This window comes from Camelus ferus, chromosome 7, assembly GCF_009834535.1.
Source record: "Camelus ferus isolate YT-003-E chromosome 7, BCGSAC_Cfer_1.0, whole genome shotgun sequence".
Lineage (NCBI taxonomy): Eukaryota > Metazoa > Chordata > Mammalia > Artiodactyla > Camelidae > Camelus > Camelus ferus.
In genome coordinates this window covers 47,499,264-47,527,067 of record NC_045702.1, presented here as the reverse complement: position 1 = coordinate 47,527,067, position 27,804 = coordinate 47,499,264, and the positions used below count along the sequence as shown (strand labels likewise).

Sequence of the window (27,804 nt, the reverse complement as noted above, 5' to 3'; positions counted from 1 at the left end):
CACAAATATATAGTGTCTCAATTGGTCATGGGAGCAAAAAAGCAGAGATGGTGGGAAGAGAATCAGCGGGGCTGGGGTAGAGATTTTACATGAAGTGGATAGAAAGGCCTCTTTACTAAGGTAGTGTTTCTGCAGAGAACTGAAAGGGAATGAGCCATGTGGAAAGCGGAAGAAGGCCATTCTGCGTCTCAAAGTACAAAAGCTTTGAGGTAAGAGCCTGGAAAGGTCTACTACCTAAGGATGAGTTAGAGAGCCAGGATGCCTGATGAGTTAGAGAGCCAGGATGCCTGAAGCAGAATTTGCAAGGGGAATGAATAGTCGTAGGGGATGAAGTTTGAAAGGGACTAAGGGCACATCGCATGGGACCAACAGGCCATTTTGAGAGCTTTGGGTTTTACCCTGAGGGGAAATAGCAGACAGAGACTGGCTGCTCAAAGACTTTCCCTGTTGAGTGTAAACCACACAGAGAAACCATTAAGGGGTGTGTCTATAAACCAGGTGATGATGGCTTAGGTCTGGGTGGTAGTGATAAAAGCAGTTGTTTGCTGGATGTATTTTGAAGGCAGAGCCAAGAGGACTTGCTGTGATAAGTCAGAGGAGAGAGAAGTCAAGGATAACTTGGAGGTGTTTAGTCTGGGCAGCTGGAAGAATGGAGTTTCCCTTTACTGATGTGAGGAGGACTGTTGGGGCAGATTTTGTAAGGAAAAGACAGGATTTGTCTTCAGGAATGTTAGAGATGCCTGCTCAAGGGGAGATCCTGGGCTGGCATTGCAGTTGTGAGTCTGGAGTTCAGGGGAGAAATCCAGGCAAGTGACATAGAATTGAGTCAGAAGCATATATATCTATGGAAAGCCAGGGACTTAGGTGGCTTCATGCAGGGATTAATTATGGATAGAGAAGACGTCTAAGGATTGATCTTGAGGTTGTCCCCGAGGCCAGGGAGAAGAGGAGGACTGAGCACAGGATCCTGCAAAAGAAGCCAGTGAAGTAGGAGGAAAATCAAGGGAGGTGAAGTCCTGGGAACCAAGGCAAGAAGGGATTTCAAGAAGGAAGAAGTTTTCAACTCTGTCCTGATTTAGGTCCAGCACATGAGGACTGAGATGAAACATCCAGTGTGGCATACATCCAATATGGCAACATTTAAATATCCTTTAAAGAGTGACTCTTGAATGCATTTTATAAATAAACTAAATGTTACAAAGTCCTGCTTAGATCTTTACCATCTAGCCTGAGATTCTGCAACCTAGCCTTTGAATGTTCCTGTGTTGTGCCCCCAAATGCAGCCCTTTTCACAAACCATCTAAATGGACAGTTTCATTTTTATACTCACTATCATTTATACTCATCTATTACTACTTGTCTGTTTGTAGGAAAATAGGAAGCTCTTCAAAGCTGATCCTTCTCTGGACACCTGGAAGATTTATGTAGAATTCATTGATGACATCGTGGTGGAAGGCTTTTTTCAAGCTATAATGCATGACTTAGACTTCTTTCTGATGAACACGGAGAAACGATTGAAACCTGCGCCATTTTTTCAAGCACAAATGATCTTAATGCCCCCTGAGATTCTGTTTAAACCTTCTTTAGAAAGAGAGGCTGGGGATGGCTTCTATGATCTGGTGGAAGAAATGCTATGCAATAGTTTCAGAATGTCTGCCCAGATGAAGCGAGTTGCAGCACATCTGGAAATGGCAAATTATCAGGTATTTTATGTGCTAATGGGTAGTTGCTTTTATGTTAATGATTGACAAGTAAATTGTGGTGACAGGGAGCATGGGGAAAGGAGAAGTTGGAAAAGGCAGCATGATTTTTGATTTGACCAACTCTTCTTTGAATAATTGCCTAAGATAATGTTATTTTGTTAGATTGGTTTTAATAACTGCTTGGCTTCCGTCTCATTTAGAATGATATGGACAACATGTTAGGCCTGACGGCAGGCAGGCAGGAAATAATGAAGAGAGTGGCAGATGTTATCAACAAAGTCTTGGACTTCAGAAACACCCTGGATGCATACGCTTACCTCTGGGTGGATGACCGAGCCGAATTCCTGAAGCACTTCCTCCTGTACGGCCACACTGCATCATCTGAGGATGGGGATCTGCATGCAGATGAAGATGGTCCTGAACAACCACCAACTCTTGAGCAGTTCAAAGAGCAGGCAAGGAAAACCTTTAGTGTTTAATGTAGTTACTGTCTTTGGATTGAGTTGTTCTGGTCATTATTATTTTTTTCTAATTATAGATTGACATTTATGAGGCTCTGTATGTTCAGATGAGCAAGTTTGATGACTTCCGAGTGTTTGACAGTTGGTTCAAGGTGGATATGAAACCTTTCAAAGTGACCTTGCTCAACATGATTCGGAAGTGGAGCTGGATGTTTCAGGAGCATCTTTTGAGATTTGTCATCGACAGGTGGGCTTTCATGCTTTGATATTTGGGATTACAACTTGTCACACTTGACTGCTTTCTAAAATGAGATGGTATTTTTTTTTTTAATTGAAGTGTAGTCAGTTACAGTGTGTCCATTTCTGGTGTACAGCACAACGTCCCAGTCGTGTGTATGTGTGTGTGTGTGGGTGTATGTATATATATATATACACACACACCCACACACACACACATACATATTCATTTTCATTAAGGGTTATTACAAGATATTGAATATAGTTCCGTGTGCTATACAGAAGACATTTTTTGAATCTATTTTTGTGTATAGTGGAGATAGTAATTGTAAGAACATTAAAATGATCAGTTTTATAATAAAGTAGTATTTAATCAGGTAAATAGTGAAAATAAGAGTCAGAAGCCTTATACTTGGAAATATTTTAATGAGCTTAATTTGTGTTAGTATGTGTGTATATATGTATGGCTACATGTGTGTGTGTATGTTTTTATAGTCTGAATGAGCTACAAGAATTTATAAAGGAGACAGATGCTGGACTTCAGAGAGAATTAAGAGAAGGCGACCATGATGGTTTGGTTGATATCATGGGGCATCTTCTGGCTGTAAGAAGCCGACAGAGAGCTACTGATGAACTCTTTGAACCACTGAAAGAAACTATCACGCTGTTGGAAAGCTATGGCCGGAAGATGCCTGAGCAAGTCTATATGCAGCTAGAGGTCAGTGCACTGGTAAAATAATCATGATTGCCATAAATTGAACATCTCCTTTAGCAAAGTTCTTTCCATGCACACTCTAATGACATCCTCATAACAGCCTTTACTGTAGACATTTGTGTTTTCATTTTACTGCTTAGGAATCTGAAGCTTAAATGGTTTTAATAACTTCCTTAAGGTCACACAAGTAGTAAAGCCAGCCCACACAAATCGAGGGGTCTCATGCCAGTCCTCAGTCTTCACCGCTGTGCTCCACTGCCTGCTTGTTAGGAGGTATTTAGGTAATAGAGAACCTCTCAGTTATTTTTTGAGTTGCACTTTTATCATCAGTTTCACACATGAAATAAATCCCAGCTCTCTCTCATCTAAAATTGCCTATCAGTTGAGGTGTGTCCTAGTCTTTGGAAACATGTTGTGGACATGGTAATAAAGAATAAAGCTCAATTTGGATAGAGGAATCACTGATTTCTAAACGAGATTTCTATGTCATTCTCCTGTTCCCGTGCTCTGGAGTGACTTGCAGGCTGCTGTGTGCCAGACAATGAACGAAGTCTTTGTAATTATAACTGAAACCATGAATAAAAATCTCACAGTCCAGGCTCTATTCCCAGGCCCACGGTGAGCTTCTGTAGATAGTTTATATATTTACATCATCCACCAGCTTCCAGGATGGGCTTACATTTAGCATCACAAATGTGGTCAGTGGATACATTAACTAAAAAATGTTACTGAATTCTATCTAGTTCAGTGACTAGAGCATGGAACTAAAACTGAGACTTGATTTCTGTGAGTCTGCCTCATCTGCTTGTTTCAGAGCATGCTTCCTCTTGAATAAAATACCCCTCGAGAGCCCACATTTAAAAAAAATTGAACTGTTTCCAGTTTTCTACTTCCGAATTGTGTGTTTTTTTAAATTCAGGTGAAATTCAGAGTTAAAACAGCATAGTAAGTTACTGTTTCCAAGTATGTGGCATTTTAGTACATTGACCGTGTTGTGTAACCATTCCCTCTATCTAGTTTCAAAACTCTCTCATCACCTCTGAAAAAACCTCCTTGTCCATGAGCTGTCATTCCCCCTGCTCCCTCCACCACCAATCTGTGGCTACCATCAATCTTTTCGTCTCAGTGGGTTTATTTATTCTAGATGCTTTATATAAATGGAATCATACAGCATGCAATCTTTTGTGTACATCTTTCACTGGGCATAATACTTCTGAGGTTCATGCATGTTGTAGCGTGTATCACTATGTCATTCCCTTTTATGGCTGAATAATACTCAATTGTATATATATATACACACCACAGTTTGTTTAGCTTACCTGTTGACAGACATTTTGGCTGTTTCCATCTTTTGGCTATTGTGAATAAAGACGCTGTCAACATTGGTGCAGTATTTATGTACCTGTTTTCAGTTCCTTTTGGAGAACACTTAGGAGTGGAATTGCTGGGTCATGCAGTAATTCTAACTTTAACTTTTGGAGAAACCACCAAAATGTTTTTCACAGCAGCTGCTGCATTTTATATCCCTCATTTTGTTTTGTGAAGATTAAATGCAACAGTGTAATTGTAAGTCTTTCTTGACTGCAACAAATTACTATATCTGAGCTATTAAGTTTTATTTAAGTATAAAACTGTCCTTAGAACTGGAAATCCATATATCTGTGGAGTGAGAGCAGATATGGATAGATAGATACATAGCAAGAGTGAGAGATGAAATAGTTACAGTAGAACACACTACAAATGTTAGTTTTTGGAAAGATTTGGATATTCTTTGATCTCAGATCTCAAACGTTAAAATACATCATATAGAGAAACCAGTCAGAAGATAAGTGATTGATAGGGAGATTTTGGCCGTGGCCTCCAGAATTTGTATTATAGAAGTTGGGCTCATACATCACTAAAGCTAGGGCCCAGTAATTTTGTTTTCCATTTTTAAGACTGACAAATTCCTGATGCATAGAACACGTTATGTTGTGCATAGTTCACTAGTGAGCTAGTGAGGAGAGTGGAGGTGGAGACACGTTCCATCAGGTCACTTGGTTCTGACTGTTGTCTTAGCGTACCCGTTTATAAAAGCGGGGGGTCACGTCTATTTAATTTCTGTGCTGTGGTCAGGTGGGACATTTAAAAATCTTTAACACGTTGTCTTAGTTTACACACTTTCTAATGGACTTGTACATTTCCAACATGAATCAAAAAGCAAATGTAGTATTGTGATTTTTTTTTCTGTAAATATAAAATAAAAGTTTGGCTCACTACATAAGGTTTGGCTGTATTGAAAATATTAGGCTTCCCAGGATTTCAAAAGTGGGCCACACTTCTAGTTGTGTATGTGTCTTGATACCAGTAATTCAGGGTGGCCAGGAGGAAAAACAAGGTTTATAGTCAGCATGAGTTGCTTGTGGAGGATAACAATGCCCCAGATCTGTTTTAATTACAGCAACTTGTGACAGTTACTGTTTCTCCATCATCTTGAGCAGTCATAATATTTCTCAAAACCTGCCTTAACTTTCTCTGATAAAAGCCCCTAATATGGCTGTGTCCTCACACCCAATCCACTGTACATTCTGAAGCTCCATGAAACTTCTGATCCACAGATTTTATCAAGTCCCTTCCCCACTAAGGAACCTTTATTGACTACCTGTAGCCTCGGAATCCTGTTCAGGTTCCAAAGAGCCCGCACTGTCGCTCCATCCTGGATGGTGATCTTACCTCAAGCATGCTGAGGAATCTCACCCTCATCTCTGCCAGTTGAAACCAGTGATTCCTTTGAGCCTCAGATTCACTGTTACCCCCTTGAGTGGATGAGTATCAGAGAGACTTTGGAGGCCATCTGATCTTTTGGTTTTCAATGAAAATTTATTCTTTATCAAGTGGAAGCTTCTTTGGAATTCCTGAATACAATGCAGGTAACAGCAGGTGCAGTGTAGGTGAAGGTTAAGGGGCTTGGGCCCACTGATGTGACCTCTCTGTGTCTTCCATCCCACAGCCCCGAAGGGACTCCGTGTGACATATGGGTTCCATAGGGTCACTTGGAAATGCAAGGGGAGGCTGCAGAGTTTTGATGAGAAGAAGAAGAGAAGCTGAAGGACAGGAAGCTTTAGAGTCCAGGTCCCGTGGTCGGTGGCCTGGTTGGGTATTCCTGTCATGATACCATGTTTCCTCCCAGGCATTTTAATTCTGTAATACATCACCCTTCTGATGGAAGTTAACACATCTGTCATGTCGAATAGTGATTTTGGGTGCCTCTCATTCACTCTTACAGATGATACAACAATTTTAAGTTGAAGAAGGTGATTTGTCTTTGCTGCCCTCTGCCACCACACAGATACAATTTCTACTTAGCACAGTGCACTGCATGTGCATAATTGGCAGTTAGTGAATCATTCATCAAATATTTATTGAGGGTTACAGAATACTCTTTGGAACCTTCGGTTTTTCTCCTTCCGTGGTGCAAGTAGGATTCCATCACTGTGGGTGGTTCTGTGTGACAGAACAACTTCGGTGTTCTGGGAGATGACCCAGAGAAACAGTGCTTTCATAGATAGTCTGGACACCAGGAATGCTTTTCAGCAGCAATTACACACAAGGGCTCTTCAAAGAAAGTTGCCGTTGTCCTGTTTGCATTGTAGTCAGGAACAGCCGTGTGCAGTTGCTACCTGAACAGTTCATTGCTGCTTGTGATCTACATCTAGTAGGAATTAACCTTCCCTTAGCCTCGTCTTACTTCAGAAATCCATGAACCCAGATGTTCAAATTCTCCATCAAGACCGGATACACACACAGCTTTGGCAGCCAGATGGAAAACAAAGGATAAGATTGATTTACATTTTCATCTCTGCCCCACCAGATTCCAAGCATCTTTTTTCACTTGCTAAACATGACTCCATGTCTAGTTGTTCGATCGGCAAAGTCATTTCCGGAGCACTTTAATTTTGTTCTCTTAACAGCAGAACAATTTGGAAATTTGTGCTTCTTTTGAGAAGATTTTAATTTGTTCTGAGGTAAATCTGACACTGAAGGACAACTCTATTTTATGCTTGGAAGCTGTGACTACAGAGGTGCCAGTGGGTCAGCCTGGCTCTGAGCCTTTTAGTCACTTTAATCCTGGGGGGGATAAACTCTTCTTACACAAGAATGAAAGGCTGTCATGGGTTAGTATAAAGAGATTAGAGTAATTTAATCCTATGGAGTTGATTTGTTTCAGGGATTGAAATAATCTTCCATTTGCACCTTTGTTTTTGTAGGAATTACCTGAAAGATGGGAAACTACGAAAAAGATTGCAGCAACTGTCCGACATGAAGTTTCACCTCTCCAGAATGCAGAGGTCACTCTTATAAGGAAAAAATGTATTTTGTTCGATGTAAGCTAGCTAACAAGTTTTTGTTTTTATTTCTTTCTTAAAGGTTTTCTAAAGATAATTGAAGCTGTTTGAGATTAACATTTGGTTTTTTTCTGCCTTGATCAGGAGAAGCAGGCAGACTTCACAGAGAGATTCAGACTCTACGCTCCTCTTGGTTTTAATGCAGAAAGTCCATACACAGTGCTCGATAAGGTAACACTGATCTCAGTTATCGTGTGTGTTACAGTAGCAATTTTAGAACATAAATTTGGTTACAGAGATTCTGCCATATTTTGCCTTAGTTTTACAATTAGTTATGAGTTGAGGATTAACTATTTAAAACCGACTTTACTGTATATGTCAAGAACTTTAAGCATATTGCCTATATTATTTCTTTCAGTTCTTGTATTATCCCTATGATGTAGTTTCTATTCTCCTTTTTTCAGATAAAGAGGTAATCATGTATAATGACTTGTTGGAGATTACACAATTAGTGACGGAACTAGTATTAAAGTTCCAGCTGTCTCTTTTTTGAAAATGATTATTAACCATTATACTATTTCCCATATGACATTTTGTATGTGTAGTTATATATATTTTCTGGGGGGTGGGGTGGATAATTGGGTTTATTTATTTATTTTGATGGAGGTACTGGGGATTGAACCCAGGACCATATGCATGCTAAGCACAGATTCTACCACTGAGCTATACCCTCCCTCCATAACTTTTAATCGTGGTAAGGAAAGCCCATAACTTTTTTTTCCTCTCTGATTTATGTTTATTACCTCATCTATACTTTCTTACTCTGATTCCACACCCTCTCCCACACCCCTGACTACACATTGTATCTGCACCCTCCCAGTCCGCAAGTATGCGTTGTATGGTTTCCTGGAGGTGGAGAGTGTTTCAGGGAGTTTCAAATGAACGCTTATAACTTGTTCTTAATTCTAGGCACATGTATTCTTGAGTCCTTCAATCCTAGTTTATAATGAATTGCTTTTTTATAATTGACTATAAGAAAGAATATAATGAGCAAATAATCAAAAATGGTGAGTAATTCATGAGGCTTGAAAAAATGTTTTAACCTTTTATTAGAAAAATAATATCTTTGTTTGTCAAAGAATTCTTAACCTAGCAGCCAAAATGAAAAAATGACTTTGAAGTTGAGATTCAGGGGCTGGGAATATTTCTGAGCTCTTCATCTAAGCTGCCATCCCGCTTTTACTTCATGCTGGAGATAGTCCTTACTCCTTAGGATGCTGTAAAACTTGGAGCTGACATCGTTTTCACTTCTCTTTCCAAATTTTGAGTTGAATTCAGTTTTAACTGCTTTAAACCATTCAGAAAACACCATTCTATAACATAAGGTCTTCTCTTTCATTTGGCTGAGGAAAAGTGGTTAATATATTCACTGGAAAGGGAGTAGTTTAGAATATGCTAATAGAGTGTGTGGGTTTTTTTTTTTTTCCCCAAGATTATATCTAAATTGCAGGTGGCCTGAACAGATTGTAGATGGGAAGACATTTCTACTTGACTAACCAATGTGCTCTGTGTAAACATTTACTGCAGTTATCATTTATTGAATCCTATCATTGGCATCCTGGACTATAACACCAGACAGTTACATGTTTGAAAGTCAGATATTTATCTTTATACCTACAGAATGTGTTGGAGGATGTTTTGAATATAGTTGGACTAGGTTACCTTTATCTTAGTCATTTTCCTGTGTGTGTGTTCAGCAAGCATATCTAATGTTCATCTAACTTGCTGCAACCAAAGTCATGTATGTGCTTGTTTTGGGCTGGCACGGTAGGTCTTAGCATCAAGGCACCTCACTCCTCCAAGCATGAGGGGGAGTTTAATGGTGAATCTCTCCTTTTGTAACTGATTCCTTGGTAAAGTTATATTTTGTACTGTTGTTTCTTGATAGCCAAAGATACCATGAACAGTTGAATTAAATAAGTGGCTATATATTCCTAGGAATAATTGAATTAGTATAAATAATAGGGAAATAATTTAAAATGAATGAAAGGACTGTTGACTCTGGGGAGTATGGTAGACTAGTCCTTTTGAAAATCCCTCTTTTTTAAAACAGATGTGACACATGTTCACAAGTAGGTAATTTTAAATCGATTGCTGAGCTCCCTAGAGAACAAGAGAAATCTCTAAAGAGCAGGGAAATGGAGTAGCTGAACCCAGGATGGAAAGCAGGGCAGATATAGAAGTCTATTGCTGTCAGGGCAAATAAAAGTACCAGAAATCTAGAGCTTTGTGATTAACCCTTTTAGGGGGAAAGAGATGCCTCTAGAGGTTATACCCTTAGTAAAAGGGTTGATCTGCAGCCTGCAAAGGGAGCCTCTGGGAATATCTGTTAGTCCTTGATAAGGCTCTGTGTAAGGTGATAAAGGGAGAAAATGATCCTCCAGGAATTTGTATAAAGCCCATAATCACAAAGGTTATGGTTCAATTTTATACTAGCCCTGTGATTAAGGAATTTCCAGGCCAGCAAATAGAAATGGTTCCAAGTAGCTCTTCTTAGCACCTAGTAGAAGCAAATCCAGATCTTCCCTGGGTAAAAGGTGCTCTTATTCTAGTCTCCTCAGGGGTCCAGCAGGTTAAATTCAGTCACATACGAGCTTACAATAAAACAGTAAACACACCATCATGCATAATGGCCAGCAGAAGGAGCAAACCGCAGATACAGACCCATATAAAACATCAGATATTAGAAGACATTAAGGAAACACAGATGAAAAATGAGCAAAATCTCAGTTTTGAAACTATCAAAAATGATCAGCTCAATTTGAAAAAGGGCCAGGAACTTACAGAAAAGAAAAATACAATTATTTTAACAAATACAACTCAGCAGATAAGTTAAAGAACTAGTTGAGCTGAAAAGAGGATTAGTGAAACACAAATGATATGGGAGGAAATCACTTAGAAGGTAGCACGTAGGTGAAAGGAGATGGAAAATACAGAAGAGATTAGGAGACAGAGTAAGAAGTTAGAATGATGTCTAACACTTCTACTCAGACTTCTTAGAAGAAAGAATAAACAGAATATTAGACAGACAGTAGTCAGAGATATAGTAGCTGAGATTTTTCTAGGACTGGTCAAAGTATGACTCAATGGAATGAAGAAATTCATTGAATCCCAACCAGGATAAATACAAAATCAAGATCTAGACACATGACAGTGAAATATAGAAAAGAATTTACTGTGTACAAAGGCAAAATGAAGATCTGTAAAGCAACCAGACAGAAAAGACAGACCACCTGTTACGACATGATGACTGGGCTAGGAACATATTTGTCATCAGCAACAGTGGAAGCCAGAAAGTAGTGGATTCTCCTGTTTAAAATTATATTTCAATGACAAGAGTAAAATAAAGGTGTTTCAGATAAACAAAAAAAGAATGCGTTAACCACCATCAGTCATCAATGAAACAACTTCCAGTGTGTGTATTTCAAGAAAAGAGAGAACAAACAAAGCCAAATTTGATTCTCAGAGAAGACTAATTAAATTGACAAATCTCTGGTAGAATAAACAGGGGAAAAAAGAAAAATCAACAGTCTTAGGAATAAATAGGGGATGATAGTACAGAAAGGGCAGAAATTCAAAAGACAATAGAATACAGTTAATAAGATACTTAAATTTTAAACAAAATGGGTATATATTTAGAAAAAATAAATCTACTAAAACTATGTAAGAATAAGTAAGATAAGTAAGATATAGCATACCCGAATACTCCTCTAACTATTAAAAATTAACCAGTAGGAAAATAAAAAGAAAAGGTTAACCAGCAGTTTTAAAAAATATCTTCCAGCTGAGAGAATAAAGGTCTTGACGGCATTACAGGTGATTTCCAAGAAGCTGTCAAGAAACAGATCTCATTCAAAAGATTCCAGACACCAGAATAAGAATGAACACTCAAAAATTATGACACATCTTATTTTAAAAAAAAAAGGCAGTATGAGAAACGAAAAATTATAAGCCAGTCTTTATTTTGTACATATAGGTGCAAACAAGCTAAAAAAAGCATAATCAAATAATACGAATTTATAAACAGGTTGGGTTCATTCCAGGAAAATGTTTAACATTGGGAAACTAATATAATTCATCATATTAACAGGTTAAGAATAGAAAAACCATATGATCATCTTAAGAAATGCCAGAAAATCTTTAGGTATCATTCAATATTTATTCATGACAGAAACTCATGGAAGACATTTTTAACCCATTAAAGAATAACAAAAACTCTATGTAAAACATTTATACCGGGGGCATGTAAATTCCTAGTAGCATGAATGCTCAAATATAAATATAGGAAATATAGGGAAAATATAGGAAAATCCTAAGTGATCATTAGCGATAGAATAAATTCTAGTATATTCATACCAGGTAGTACTATACAGTAGTAGAATTGAATGAACTTCATACACATCCTCATGAATATGTAGGTGAACCTCAAAAAATATTAATTGAAATGTCTTAATATATAGTGTAAACTATACAAATTTCAAAACATAAATCTCAACAGTTTAGCATTTAGCAGTACACACATATGTAGTGAAAATATAAAATCAGGAATATTAAATAAAAATTCAATGGTTAAATTTACAGTGGGAAGGAGAGGGATAAAATTGGGAAGGTTGTTAAAAGCTATTAGTAACGTAGCATTTCCTAAGTTGGATGGTGTGTACGCTCACACCCATATCCTTTTATGTGTATGGAATTTTTAATAGTAAAACATTTGTGAAACCAAGAATTGCAGTTAATGTTTATAGTTAATGTATAACTTGTAAAAATGAAATATGCAACTTGTACAATGAAAGAATGTGAGTGCTAATATTATATAAAAGGAAACTAGGAGTTGATTAAATGTAAAATGATTAACTGGGTATTTAAAGTTAAATGAATCAAAAGGACTAAAGTAATATAATAGTTGCATAGTGAGAGGCGTTTGAGAGAAAATGTAAAGTGGAAAAACAAAGTTAAATCCTCCTTTTGCAAAGCTGCTGGCTGAGTGTAATGTCTACACTTGATAAATCAAGAAGCAGTGGCTTGTGCACAGAATTTCAGGTTAGAGAAACAGCCCCCAGAAGAATTAGAGAGCAAGCTTAGATTTCCAGCTTTTCCTGCATTACAAGCTCTTCTGTACTGCTTGCATTTGACCATATTTTAATGTATGACTATATTAATAAAAACTAAAATCGAGTCAGGCTTATCAAGAAGGAAAAACAATGTCAGCTGATATTTGATGTAAAATATAAACTGTTCTACATGGGATGAAATGGTAGGGGAGCCTTGGTGGAATTTCTCATACTGTATTGGGTTTTGTGTACTGATCATCTCTAGAGTATTTTTTTAAATCTGAAAGTTCTTTTTTTAAAGAAGTGATTTGTTCTTAAGTGGAAGCTTTTAGCGCCTCATCTTTTGCTCCCCAGCAAAGTCCCCAGCTGTTCAATGAAAATCAAGAGAAAAAACTGTATTCATAGACATCTGATGCCAGAGCAAATTTTGCTGAAATGCATATAGGGAGGATACTGATAACGTTCCTGTGCTAATAGTCTACTCTTTGAGTAGCTGTAAGTTTCTTCATCTGAAGCCTTCTACAGTTTACCAGTGATCATACAGCAGATTTCTTTTTATTTTCTTTCTGAAATCAAAGCTGTGCATGTTGACATAGCCACAGTTACAGAACTGTGTGGCTTTTCTTTCTCAGGTGGTGCATTGGATGCAGCGTGTGTTCGTGTGCACGTGTGTGTGTTTTCTCCTCAGGCAAATCAAGAGCTGGAGGCATTAGAAGAAGAAATGTTTCAGATGCAGGAATCTACCCATCTTTTTGAAGTGGCTCCTCCAGACTGCAAACAAATGAAGCAGTGTCGCAAAGAGATGAAGTTGCTCAAGGGACTCTGGGATGTCATTATTTATGTTAGAGTAAGACACTGCTTTTTGAAGGCATGCTTTTTTCCCTTTAGTATTTGTTTTGTATAAATGTGCCATTTTTAGTGTCTATATCATTCTATTTAGGTTTTATAATGTCTTAAAATATGTGGACATGAGATTTTTTTTTTTCCCCCAGAGTTTGAGTTCATCTATCTCTGTTGGTAGAAGATTCTTCTCTGAATTATCAGTGGTTTTTGTTTTCAGTTCTCAATGAAACTTTGTATAATGGGTTGACTGCTTCAAATCCTTTTTCGGGTTATGTAGGATATAGATGAAAATTAATGTACATTCCACACATACGGTCACCTGTGGATACAAACTATTGTATACATCCATGCTTATACGTACATATATAAACGGGCCTGACTGAACATAAGGTTAATTTGTATATTGTTAATTAAGTTACAAACTTAAGTGTAAAAATAAGTCCTAGGGAACTTGGCGTATTGCAATATGCATTATATGTTATTTTTTTTTTAAGTTAGTTGAAAGCTATATGAAATGTATTAAATAAGACATAGAATATGGTCAGGAAGTTAATGAGTTTTGTCTATAATGAATGAAAGTTGTCTTTTGAAAGTTTATCTTATATGTAGAATTATAAAAATACTGCATTTAATCATAATATTATTTATCAGTTCATTAAATATTCAGGATTAAATGACAATGATGGCATACGTATGGAATTTGTCATTGCTACTAGAAATTAATATATCACAATGTTTTAGCCTCAAGTTTGACATGTTCTGACGACCTTTTTGTTTCGGGGATAGGGAAGTTTTGACAGGCGCAGTTAATACTTAAATAATTGACTTTTCTGCTGGATGATAGAGTCACTGTGCATCATCAGTTTGTATATTTTGCTGCGGAGACTTGCTTTCACCAAATGTTGTTGACATCTTTATCTGCTTGTGCATTTCCAGAGAAGCATTGATAATTGGACTAAAACCCAGTGGAGACAGATTAATGTAGAACAGATGGATGTGGAACTCAGAAGGTTTGCCAAGGCAAGTTCCATAACTGTCTGTTACGACGATTTATCTTTCTCAGCACCACCTCCTTCCATCTTCCCTAACCTGGTATCTGCTGTGTTGGGCTGTGTATCCTTATTTACTTCAAACAGAAGACTGGATTTTTTTTTCCCCCACTCTCAGCCAGTTGCACTTCTCATCAAGCCTGCCTTTCTGGGAGTGAGTGGATAAAAGACACTAGGGCTAATAAATTGATGAGTAGCGACTCTAATTGGGAGCTTCCCTTGGTGTCTAGAATGGAGGAGGGAAGGTTGGAGCATCAGGGCTGAGGGATTAGGCTTACGAAAGGTTTTGAATTCTTTCCTTAGCCACCATAAGCATATTGTATCTTAAAAGGCACCTTTAGGTTGTGGAATTTGGGGCAATTAATTAGAGTTAACTTGTGGATTTATATGGAATAGTATGATCTTGTTATTGCCTCCTGTAATATCCCATGGGGGCTCAATATAACAGAATGGAGCTTTTTGGAATTTCCGGCTTTGATATCTAATCCCCACAGCCCAATGCTCTCTGAAGAGAGTGGAGCCTCTTTGGATAAAGGCAAATGCATAGCAGTGGAAGGTGGTTAAATGTGGCTGGGCCTTTTGCTCTCCCTAAAACATCCTTGCTCCGACTCAGTCCTGGGCTCTGCTCCTACCAGCTCTTCCCAGTTTTTTCCCCAATTTTATCCTGGTTCCAAAGACCCTAACTAAAACATGCCATCCTCCTTCTGGATGTCATTGGGTCACTGTGCCCCTTCCCTGTGCTCAGACCTGCTTCTCTCTCTTCCACCATTGGCCTATCTCACTTAAGAGTGACAGTTTGACCTCCACTCTTAGTTGAAGCTCTTTGTTTTCTTCCAAACAAGTAACACTGTCCTTGCCTTTGTGCTGAGATGGTTGTTTCATTATGGGTTTTCTCATTCACAATTGCTGATTTCATTCCCTGAGCCGAGAAGACAGCCAAGCCAGGGGCCCTATTTGACACATCTTAAAATCACAAAATACTTGAGTTCCAAGGAGCAAATACTCAAAGTTAACCAACACTTCAGGGCTGCCATTTAAACAACTCAAGTTTTCAGAGGAAGACTTGAATTTTCTGCTTATGTATGTTTCTAGAGGAAGCACTCTTCACTGCATATGTTCTGTAAACTCTGTTCCTTCCCTACATTTAGTGATCCATGGGTTTCCTCGTGGGACCTCCAGTTAGAGCCTGTCAGTAAGAAAACAATGTATCCAAGTGGCTTGTACATAATGGACTTGCACTAAACGAATGAGTGGATACTTTTCTATTTTTCTGGTTTTAGTCCTCGACCTGGGGGCTTAAATGCTTCTTCTCTTTTCCTAATCCAGGGGAATGTACATTTATTCTTCCAAGGGTGGCAAATTATTAAATACTGCATCTGGGGAGGTGGTTAATTTTTTTCACTTCTCTCTAGGAAATCTGGTCACTAGATAAGGAAGTGCGTGTGTGGGAGGCTTACTCAGGCCTGGAAGGCACAGTGAAGGATGCAGTGACCGCCCTGAGAGCCATTGCGGAGTTACAGAGCCCTGCCCTCAGAGACAGGCATTGGCACCAGCTGATGAAGGCTGTTGGGGTGAGTTTCCTGAATCTCACTGAGTGTTTTTGTGACTGTGAAGCATTATTCTTGGGTTTACATTGTTCATCTGGGATGAGGTGGGATTTGGGGAAAGGGCTCTGGTTAGATGTGAAAGAGGTCAAGAGGTCCTTGAGACATGACCAAGGACTGGATGTGCAGAGATCCTAGTTTTAGCCCCTGCTATGGACTAAATGTGTCACCACCACCCCACCCCATGCCACCCACTGCCCCATTCATACGTTGATGCCTGAATCCGCAATGTGATGGTATTTGGAGATGGGGCCTTTGGGAGCTAATAAGATTGTGAGGGTAGAGCTCTCAGGAATGGGGTCAGTGCCCTTGTAGGGCAATGAAGACCCCAGAACTTTCTTCTCTCTGCCATATGAGGATACAGCAAGGAGACAGACATCTGTAAACCAAGAAGGGGGCCTTCACCAAGAATCTGGCTATACCCTGATCTTGGACTTCCAGCTTCTAGAACTGTGAGAGATAAATGTTTGTGGTTTCACCCCCCAGTCTTTGTGTTTTGTTATAGCATATCCACCAAAGTGACCAAGACACCCCCTTTCATCTCTTACTGGCTGTGGGACCTCAAACAAGACACTTAACGTTTCTATTTTGAATTTTGTTTTTTTTATTCATAAAACAAGAGGGATGCTCTCTGCTGTCATACAGCAGAAGAATCTTACAAGGATCCAGTGAGATACTGTGAAGGCATTTTATAGAGCATGATGTGGCTGCAAAGAATCTTAGATTTTGTGGAAAGGATCAGAAAGTGTAGAAGTGAGTTTGGGGGAGAGAGAATTCTGAAATATTGATTCCTTGCCCCCCCCCCCCCAGTTCATTTAATAATGATCTTTTTTGATGGTCTTTTGATGGTTTTGATTTTATTGCAAAATATAAAATCCTTTCTCGTGTGTCCAGGGACTTGGGGTTATATTTCCTTGCCTTTCTGCATCTACTTCAGAGCAGATATACCAAGCTTACACTGTATTTTTCAGCAAAGGTGACCTTCATGTCTTTAAAATACATAAAGGCAGCCTGATGTGCCTGTTTTCTGTTAGGCACGTGTTGTGAAGAAGGGCTTTAATGACTTGAAGACAAAGTTTGCACAGTGGGGAGACTGAGGAAAGGGACAGCCTGGTGAAGTGGGGACAGCCTAGGCTTTAGTGATCCAACCCTAACACTTAGTACCTCTGGGCTCTTTCACGAGTGACTTGCTCTCTCGGTTCTATAAAATACAGGTAATGCTATAATGCATTTGGTGAACAAACTGGAGATGAGGTTATATGTAGACCTAGCATGTAGCAAGCCTTCAAAAAGTGGTCCCTGAAGCTATTATGATTGTAATACTTTCCATAGAGTTTTTCAGACATTGCATATTTAGACTTTATAGTTGATTGATGACTTTATTTTTTCAGAAAATCTTATATTGAGTCTCCCAACATGGAAGGTAGACTGTGTGCCCCACTCCCTGCCCCCTCTTCACGTCTCCTCCAGTGGGTGTCTCCTCACCATAGTCTCTTGCCTGTATTATGCCTTTCTGCAAGCTAGAAAAAGATACCTTCTCTGGCAGACAGTCTAGAAAAGGCATCTTCCTCCAGGCTGTCCCAGGATATCAGAGCAGTGGCTAGACTGAACCTCCAGTTGTCCCTTGGGCTGGGTGTCCATATTCAGTGCACAAACTATGCGTCTATCTGGGGGGCCCTGCTACACATACCTGCTCATTCCTTCCCTAAGACAGATCTGGGTCCCTGGCTCCCATCAGCTCTGGAGTAAGGTCAAAAGTGATGCAGATATAGGGTTTGCTCACCTGGTTTGCTCAGGACTTTCTAGGATTTAGCCTGGAAAAACCCCTGGTCCCGGGCGCACAGGGACATTGAGTCATCCTGTGCAGACAGGCAGATGGTGATGAGCAACTTTCTAGATTGGGGAGAGCCAGGGAGGACTGCAGCTCCTGAGAAGCAGGGACTGGGTATTCTTAGCCGGAGCAGGAAAGGAAATGTCTTTCTGACAACTGCAGTGGAGTCTGCTCTCCATCTGTGAGGGGCGTGGGCACCTAGGAGGGTTGGGCACTGAGGAAGAGCTGAGAGCTTCTTAGCAAATCCTGGGGTGGGGGAGGTGAGGAGTCAATAAGATGATGAGGATATGTGAATGATTTTGTCACGTGGTAAATATGAATAAAGATGGCATGAGTAAGAGTATTTTTTGTGCCAAGGAACTGAGATTAAATCAGCAATAAAACTAGGTTAAATCATGGAAGCAACTGGAATTCCTGTTCAGTGAATAGCATACTTAAGGAAGAGAAGACAAATGAGCTACTACCTGATTATTGGGATTTCAACCAGATTATAATAAATGAACAAGGTGGTTCTCTTTAAAAATGGGTTCTGTGAGCAAAGGAGATAAGAAATGAGCTGTCTGACAAGGGAGGGTTCAGGAACAAAAGAAAGTAGTGCTGTGTGAACACAGTCTAAAGCTCAGCCCTTGCTGCCTCAGTAATTGGGAGTTGAAAAGCAATGTCTCTGATTGCCTCACGTTTCAGAACTACAGATGTACTCAGCAGCTGACTTGAGTATATTTAGCTGTGATTCATCCCTCTGGCCACTGGGTAGAAGGAACCATTCACATACGTGGAATATAAACTGCCTTTTTTTCTTCCTAATCAGGTCAAGTTTTCAATAAATGAAGCCACAACTTTGGCAGATTTGTTAGCCTTGCAGTTACACCAAGTGGAAGATCATGTCCGAAGCATTGTGGACAAAGCAGTGAAAGAACTGGGGACTGAAAAGGTAGCATCCTGGAGCTATTTCTGTTTACACCAGGGGAATTCTGTGCCCTGGCATATGAGCAGACTCAGGGAGAAGTCCTCACACTATGGGTGGGAAGGGGCGTGAGTCCCAGTCTGTTCTCTGCTGCTTGTCAGTATGCACTTGGGCAGGAAAAGAATCCTTCCAAGTTGGAGTAAATGTGTAAAACAGGAGGGTTGGCCTCATTAATGAAGATGATGGCAAAAAACACTCCTGTATCATTGACTTTGTAGCAAGTGCTGCTCTCAGCACTTTATTTATATTAATTCATTTAATCTTCTAAGGTAGGTAATATTATCCCTATTTTACAGATGAGGAAACTGAGTTATAGAGGTAATTAACTTACCCAGGTTCAACAAGGGAGCTAGGATTCACATCCTGGCATTCAGAGCACTACCAATTGTGTGCTGGCTAATTTGAAAATAATATCTTTCAAACTGTTGAGGTAACCTTTTAAGTCCCTTCCTGCTTTAGTGTTCAGTGAAGGATGTGAAACTCAGATCCAGTAGAAATTTGATATTGGTGTGATGTTCCTTTCATGTGATGGAAAACCTCCGCACCATAGATAATGTGGAGGGAAAAAAATTGAGGCCAATAATATTTGAAGTCACTCTGTTTTTTGAAACTGTAGAAAAAAATTTTTTTAATTCCAGATGATAGCCTCAATATTAGCCCTAATTTAAACTTCTGTGCACATAACTTAGTACTGTTTATGTCTAGGTTATTACTGAGATCACTCAGACCTGGGCAACCATGGAGTTCTCTTATGAAGTTCACTATCGGACAGGCATTCCATTACTGAAGTCTGATGAACAATTGTTTGAAACTCTAGAGCATAACCAAGTAAGATGGATATATATGTATTACATATTTTTTCTTTTAAATTATGATTTTAGACTTTTCCCAAGTTCCAATACTCCGTGTTTATTCATTCATTCATTGGGCATCTACTTGTATGTCAGGCTGGCACAGTACCATTTGGGATCAAAAAGGATGAACACTTGTTCTCAAGGAACTTGCACTTGAATAGGAAGATAGACAGAAGGGCTCCAAAAGGTCAGAAAAGTCAGAGAGACTGATGGGGAGAGTAGAAGACTTGGGGAGAGTCTTAAAAGGCAGTGGTGCTTATACTGAGCCTTGAAGGGTGGACTGGTATTCAACAAAGAATGGCAATAGTAAAGATGTTATAGGGAAAGGGGACGTGTTAGTAACATCTTGGAAAGCCAGAAAGTACTTGCCATTCAGAGATAATTTTAAGAGTCTGGTTTCCTCAGAATATAGATTTTCTTTGTAGGAGTAATAAAAAGAGAGACTGGAGAGACTGGACTGGAGAGACAGTCCAGAGCACAGCTATGTGGTTTTGAATTCTAAGGTTATGGCATCTCCTTGGACATGAGAGATAAGAAAAGTAAAAAGACCCAAACTATTCAGTAGAAATAATAACAGTGGTGTGTTTATTATTAGACATGAGATATTTTTGAAGGAACCCGGTCTAAAGATTGAGTCTGTATTATTTTTGGAGTATTTAAAATGAGGGACATTGATGTAAAGCTGAAAGTCAGACCCAGAGCTTGGCACAGAGGTTCAGTCAAGAACTGTAGGTTGGGAGGTCATTGCTGGTATCTTGAGAATTAATGAGCTTCATATGAAAGGTGAGTAAAATAAGCTAGCTGAAAATAAAGCTTTGGAAAAGACTGCAAATGGAGGAGACATAAAGGGAGAAAGTGGTCAGAGAAATCATAGGAAAAGATAATGCAATATCATAGCAACCACAGGAGAAATTTTCCCCCCAAAGAAGAGTCAGATGCCTATTGCAATGCCAATACCAATGTCCATTGATAAATTTTCCCCCCAAAGAAGAGTCAGATGCCTATTGCAATACCAATGCCAATGTCCATTGATAAATAAAGAGAATGTGGTATATATACAATGGAATATTATTTAGTCATAAAAAGAAAACCCTGCCACTAGTAACATGAATGGATCTTGAGGATACTATGCTAAGTGAGCTAATTCAGTCAGAAAAGGCAAATACTGTTATGTTTCTGCTTATATAAGGAATCTAAAAAAAGACACTATAAACCTCCTAGAAGAAAACAGAAGCAAAACGTTTTCTGACATAAATCTATCTCAGCAGTGTTCTCCTGGGGAAGTCTACCAAGGCAATAGAAATAAAAGCAAAAATAAACAAATGGGACCTGATTAAACTTATAAGCTTTTGTACAGCAAAGGAAACCATAAGCAAACAAAATGACAGCCTACAGAATGTTAGAAAATATTTGCAAATTATGTAACTGACAAGGGCTTAATTTCCAGAATATATAAACAACTCGTATAACTTAATAACAAAACAAACAAACAAAAAAACCCCAATCCAAAAATGGGCAGAAGGCCTAAACAAACAACTCTCCAATAAAGACATATAAATGGCCAATAGGCACATGAAAAAATGTTCAATATTGCTAATTATCAGAGAAATGCTGATCAAAACTACAATGAGGTATCAACTCACACCAGTCAAAATGGCCATCATTCAAAAGTCCATGGATGATAAATGCTGGACACGGTGCAGAGAAAAGGGAACCCTTCTACACTATTGGTGGGAATGAGTTTGGTGCAGCCATTATGGAAAACAGTATAGAGATTCCTCAAAAAAACTGAAAGTAGACTTACCATATGATCCAGCAATTTCACTCCTGGGCATATGTCCAGAGGGAACTCTTAATTCAAAAACATACATGCACCCCAGTGTTCATAGCAGTGCTATTTACAGCCAAGACGTGGAAACAAACTAAATGTACATCAACAGATGACTGGATAAAGTTGTGGTATATTTTTACAATGGAATACTACTCAGACATAAAAAATGATAAAACAATGCCATTTGCAGCAACATGGATGGACTTGGAGATCGTCATTCTAAGTGAAGTAAGCCAGAAAGAAAGAAAAATACCACATGGTATCATTCATATGTGGAATCTAAAAAAAGGAAAAAGAAGACCCTAATAAACTCATATACAAAACAGAAATAAACTAACAGACATAGAAAACAAACTTATGCTTACCAGGGAGAAAGTGGGTGGGAAGGGATAAGCTAGGAGTTCAAAATTTGCAGATACTAACTACTATATATCAAATAGATAAACAATAAGTTTATACTGTATAGCACAGGGAACTCTTTGATATCTTGCAGTTACCTATATTGAATATGAAAAGGAATATATGTATATGTATGACTGAAACATTATGCTGTACACCAGGAATTGACATATTGTAAACTGACTGTACTTCAATTTTAAAAATTAATTAATTAATTAAAAAGCTGAACTTAAAGAAGCAGAGTAGAGTGATGGTTACCAGAGGCTGGGCCTTTGGGGAAGTGGAGAGAAATTGGTCAAAGGGTACAGACCTCCAGGTATCAGATGAATAAGTTCTGGGCATCTAATGTACACCACAGTGAGTGTATTATACTTGAAAGTTGTTAAGAGAGTAGATCTTAAATGTTATCAAGACACACACACACACAACACAAAAGGTAATTATGTGGGAGGATGGAGGTGTTAACTTATGTTATTGTGGTAACCGTTTAACAATATATACATGTATCAGATCATCACATTGTACACTTTAAACTTAAACAACGTTACATGTCAATAATAGTTAAGGCTGGGGGAAGAAAAAGAAAGTCAAATGTATGAAATACTTAGAGGTGAAGAAGAATGAGAAGAGGGTGTTCTTTCAGTGACTTGCTGAGACTGTAGTCTCAGAGCTCAGTGAGAAGAACTGGCCAGACTGCATGGCATTACAGCAAGACTTGGTGTTAGGTGGGCTACAAAGTTTAGTAGTAAACTCAAAGGGGAGGAAAACAGAACGTTGAGGGCTTAGCAAGCTGGAGGGAAGTTAGTGTTATATCTTCAATATTAAAAAAGATCCATAACCTTGGAATGATTAATAGTGAGGGACCAGGGGGAGAGAGAGAGGATGAAAGACTAAAGTTTAATTCCCAAAGCTGTGCCCTGATGCATGATATTTTCTCCCTCCCTACAAAGAGATAATGTGGTCTTCTTGGAGAAGACCTATTACATGTAGTTACTTACATTTCTATTTCTCTTTTGGAAGAATATGTTAATATGAATATTTAATGCCATTAATTCGTTCATTTAGCAAGTGATTACTGAATCCCTGTTCCATGTATTGCAAGCTAGGTCCTAAGAATCCAGCAAGAAACAGAAGAGGTATGGTCCCTCCCTCACAGTGCTGCTAGTCTACCAATTTAGCCGTTACATCAAATTCTTTGCCTTTCTTTTAGGTTCAGTTACAGACTCTGCTTCAAAGCAAATATGTGGAATATTTCATTGAGCAAGTCATAAGCTGGCAAAATAAATTAAACACTGCAGACTCAGTCATCTTTACTTGGATGGAAGTCCAGCGCACTTGGTCTCACCTAGAAAGCATCTTTCTTTGTTCAGAAGATATTCGAATCCAACTTGTGAAAGATACTAGAAGATTTGATGGAGTAGATGCTGAATTTAAGGTTTGTGGTAGACAAGACTATTTTGCATCCTAGCAACCTTTCCCAAACAGTATGAACATCTTGTAAAGAAACATGACTTGGGGTACTGTATTTATGAGAAATATATATATACACACACACATACATACATACACACACATACATACATACACACACACACACACACACACATATATATATTTATTTGCATTTCAGGAGACAAGAGTCAGGAAACTTCTGTGAAGGGTCAGATAATCAATATTAGTCAATATTTTAGGCTTTGTGGTTGTGTGTGGCCTCTGTCACAACTACTCTGCTGCCACTGTAGTGTGAAAGAAAACACACTACATGAAGAAATGGGTGTGGCTGTGTCCCAATAAAACTTTATTTCTAGACACTGAAAATTGAATTTCATTTTTTTTCATGTGTCACAAAGTATTATGCTTCTTTTGATTTTTTTCCCAATTAGTTAAAAAATGTAAAAACCATTCTCAGCCTCTGGCCATACAAAAGCAGGCAGCAGGCCAGATGTTTCCTCCCCCTGCAGTGAGGCCTGGGAGACAGACTTGTCTTCAGTAAGTGACAGACTTGTCTTCAGTAAGTAACAGACTGAGAAGGGAAGCCAGTAACAAAGTAACACCACCGGTTATTTGTTTCATGAGGGCCACAGAGAACATGTGGAGATGTACACACAGTAATGATAAAAGATTTGAGAGACTTTAAGCAAAGGATAATGACTTTCCCTTTTTATATGGGGATGTAATATTTTCTTCTCCTTACCTAAAGCAGAACATCGAGAGGGATTCTGTCTTAAGGGGAAAGAACAGGTGGATGGTTTAGTATTCATCTCATTTTCACATGTGAAGGTACTCTTTAAATTCTGGTTCTCTGTCTCTTTATTTTTTTTGTTTGTTTGGTTTAGAAGAGAGAAATTCTGCATGGACCCACAGAGGTGAGAATGGCTGTCGAATTTACATGGGAATAAAAACTGATTACACTTTGTTTTGGATCTTTATTTAGAAGTTTAAAGGCAAAACAGGCATAGTGTTAGAAGTCTCTTTAACCTTGCATTCTCAGAGATTGATTGTTCTTCATTTTTCAGTTCCCCAAAGTGATGAAAAATTTAGAAAAGTAATTTCTAATGTCAGTGGCTCTGTTATGCTTTCACACAGGAGCTCATGTTCAAGACAGCTAAAATAAAAACTGTTTTGGAAGCAACATGCAGACCTAATCTCTATGAAAAACTTAAAGATTTACAGTACAGGTAAGAATAAAAACTAAAGTGATCAGTTTGTTATGATTTGAGATTTCTTTCAAGTAACTCATAGTATCTAACATCATGTTATTGTAGGTGATTTCTGCTGAATTATAATTTTGCTTATAGTTGTCTGTCTTATATGTGTTAGGTGGTACGTAGGTATTGTGGGTTAATTTAGCTAAATAGATTTTTGTTTTCCAAAAGGAGTATCATAATAGTAAAATCAGAATTTCTTATTATCAAGAGACTTGGTGCGGTAGATCAATTCTTTTATCAAACCAGCCTGCGAATATTTACTGAGCATCCACTGTGTGCTAGGATCTAGGGCTGTGCTCGTTCATTTTAAGTCATTTACTTTGTATATACTTTAATTATACTCGAGATCATCCTTACAGAGCATGTTAGTACTTTTGAAGTATTTGTCCTAAGGGGTACTTGTAATTTTCACATAAAATTCTACAACAGCTAGTGGTCATGAGAACATGCTGGCTTTTAATGAGAAAATGGGCATATCACTGAAAGAAGAGCTTTGTGCAGAATTGTGATCCCTTCTTATTGCAAGGCTGAGGAGCCCTTCAGATGAAAGTATATACTACACAAAATTATTTCAAAGTCTGGGAGGTTTTTAGAGATACAGTTGGCCATCATTTTTAAAAGATGGGTTTCCACAAAGGTTGATTATTTCTTAGTCAGTGGTCTTTGGGTTTTGGGGCTCTGCCTCTGGGTCATCTCTGCTCTGCTAAGGACAGTAAAATGGAAATGATTCTAGATCTTATGACTTCTCTGAATACCAGAAAGAATTGAAGCCACTTATGTTTTGTAGACACTCGATGGGAAAAGGAAGACCTTAAACCAAGTACATGTTAACTGAAGCAATTTGTGCTCAGGGTGAACAGTGCCAAACCTAGTCTTCTCCCCTGCTGATTGGAAGTGTCATTAAGAAAAGTGACAAGTAACATCAGCTTCAGTCTCATCTATATTTAGTCTCAGCTCATGGTGTGTGTGTGTGTATCTCTTCCTACTTGGTGTGACTTGTACATGATCGAGGTGATGATGTCAAAGAGAAGGAAGTAGCCTAAATCTTAAACAGTGAGCTTATGGTGATGAATGGACAGATGAGAGGATCTGGCTTTTGCTGACGTTTTAATAACTGAACGGGTGAGATATACCTAAAAAGATTTTTCATTCATACAGGCTTTCTGTTTGTGAAAAAGCTCTGGCTGAGTATCTGGAAACCAAACGTGTGGCTTTTCCGCGCTTCTATTTCATCTCTTCCACAGACCTACTTGACATTCTCTCAAAGGGAGCTCAGCCTACAAAGGTAATTTTCTTTTCTTTCTTTTTTTTTTTTCTTAAAGTCTCATATTATCCTAAGTTAGCAAAGGAATGTCACCATTCTCTATCGTTGTCAAGTGCCACCTCCCATGTCACGTGCAATAGAAACTAGAAAATACGGAATAAAAATTCTTAATGCAATGACAGCAGGCTGTCAGAGGTGGTGCTAAAGGAAGTAGGAAGGGTAACATCAGTTGTACAAGGCTTAGGGACCTGGAAGAAGTTAATGGAAGAAACATTGGCTCCAAACCCCCAGAATTCTTGGACAAGAATTAGAGCTCTGTTGCCTGGTTAGCAGATTTCTTGGGTCACTAGGAACAAGATCATGGCTGGTACCTTCTTACTACAACTTTGATTCCAGAGTAACCTTCATAATTACTAAACTGGACTAGTCTTCAGTGCTGTCAGAGGTGGGTTGGTATAATTTCAGGCTCATCCTCTACCTAACCCTCTAATTTTCTCTTGCCTATGCACAAATAATGTAGCACCCATGACAGTATGTAAAGCAAATAAAAGCAGCTTTTATCTTTTGTAGTCTGACAGCACAGATCAAAGACAAACTTTGTACAAATCCCAAAGCTAGCGCTCCTTCCTGTAAACATTTAGAGGCGGTTATCTTTCATTCTATCTGCTCAGTTGTTCGCATCCACTCGATCTTAGTCATTACAGCTGACATAGGCAGTCACTCCTAGACTTGACTGTATGTCACAGGTGATTTTGAACCCAGAGGTTGTGCTTCCTCAATGTGGATTTATCTGCGTGTTCTTTCCCTAGATATTTTGATGCCATTTTCTTTGGAATATATATCACCTCACAGTTTCCTGAATTCTGCTGTTCTCTGGACACAGTATTTACCTCGATTATTTCTCTCTTGTTCATCATTTCTCTTTGAACCTGAATTCAGTTGGATGGCTGTTCGGCTGTGGATAATACACATGTGGTCTTGCTATTACTCACAGAGTTGTTAGTCAGCTTTGGCAATGTTTTCAGGGTTGACACTCAGGTTTTGTTTTGCATATTTATGCTAACTCCCAGAGGCCTTTGTAAATAAAATCCTTCTAATTAGATGGACTAGAAACCCAGGATATCCATCTCTCATCTGTGTTAATGACATGTAAATTGAATGTTTTGAAGTTGAATTTTTTTAAAACTAGTTTTAAACATAGCAGTTGTAGGAATCTTCAGTAATCTCTTGAGAAATATCCTCATGACCAACAGCTGGACCCTCTGCCCACGGTGACTGATATGTGAAATAGAGTCTGTCATATTCTATACTGTTTCTAAACACTTGCAAATCTGAAATACTGGAATTCTGAATTCTCAATATGTAAATTAGATACATAAATCTGTAACTAGGATAACGTTCTTTTTCTTTTAATCCTATTCTTTAAACTTGAAAAGCATTCATGTGACTGGTTTATTGAAGTGTTAATTACACAGAATACAGACATGAAACTGTTTTATTTTTCTACCATTATTAATCCCAAATGTGCCTCACTGAATCTCTTTATACCAAGTAAGAGAGCCCTTTATAACATCTTGGGTAGGTATTATAATTCTCTGGTGCCTTTTTCTTATGAAAAAAGATGTAAACCCAAAGCAACTCATCAAGGTTCTAGATTAAAGTTCCCATCGTGCTTCTGTGTCAAGGCTAGGCTTTCACATAACGAACTTGGAGTTGGGGCTCTTTTCTTTTCCTTCCCTACCAGTTTACCATGGGGAGGGGATGGGGTGACACCCGTCAGTCATTGCTCTTTCTTCATGCATATTCCTGCTCTGTTCAGCAGTGACTGTCGACCTTGATCCTCAACAGTCAGTACCCACCTGCTGGGTCTCTTGTGAAACAGGAGCAAGTCCTCGGGGACAAAGG

At 38.6% G+C, this 27,804-nt stretch overlaps 1 protein-coding gene across 1 annotated transcript in view; it reads left to right on the top strand.

Annotated features, from left to right (window-relative positions):
- DNAH11 (dynein axonemal heavy chain 11) overlaps nucleotides 1-27,804 on the top strand; it is a 281,146-nt gene that overhangs the window by 47,645 nt on the left and 205,697 nt on the right. The window contains 14 exon segments of the mRNA XM_032483875.1: nucleotides 1,371-1,703; nucleotides 1,904-2,158; nucleotides 2,242-2,411; nucleotides 2,897-3,119; nucleotides 7,364-7,480; nucleotides 7,586-7,672; nucleotides 13,241-13,399; nucleotides 14,332-14,415; nucleotides 15,857-16,015; nucleotides 18,688-18,810; nucleotides 19,549-19,671; nucleotides 23,138-23,362; nucleotides 24,514-24,605; nucleotides 25,794-25,920. Coding sequence (XP_032339766.1) covers nucleotides 1,371-1,703; nucleotides 1,904-2,158; nucleotides 2,242-2,411; nucleotides 2,897-3,119; nucleotides 7,364-7,480; nucleotides 7,586-7,672; nucleotides 13,241-13,399; nucleotides 14,332-14,415; nucleotides 15,857-16,015; nucleotides 18,688-18,810; nucleotides 19,549-19,671; nucleotides 23,138-23,362; nucleotides 24,514-24,605; nucleotides 25,794-25,920 — 2,277 coding nt within the window.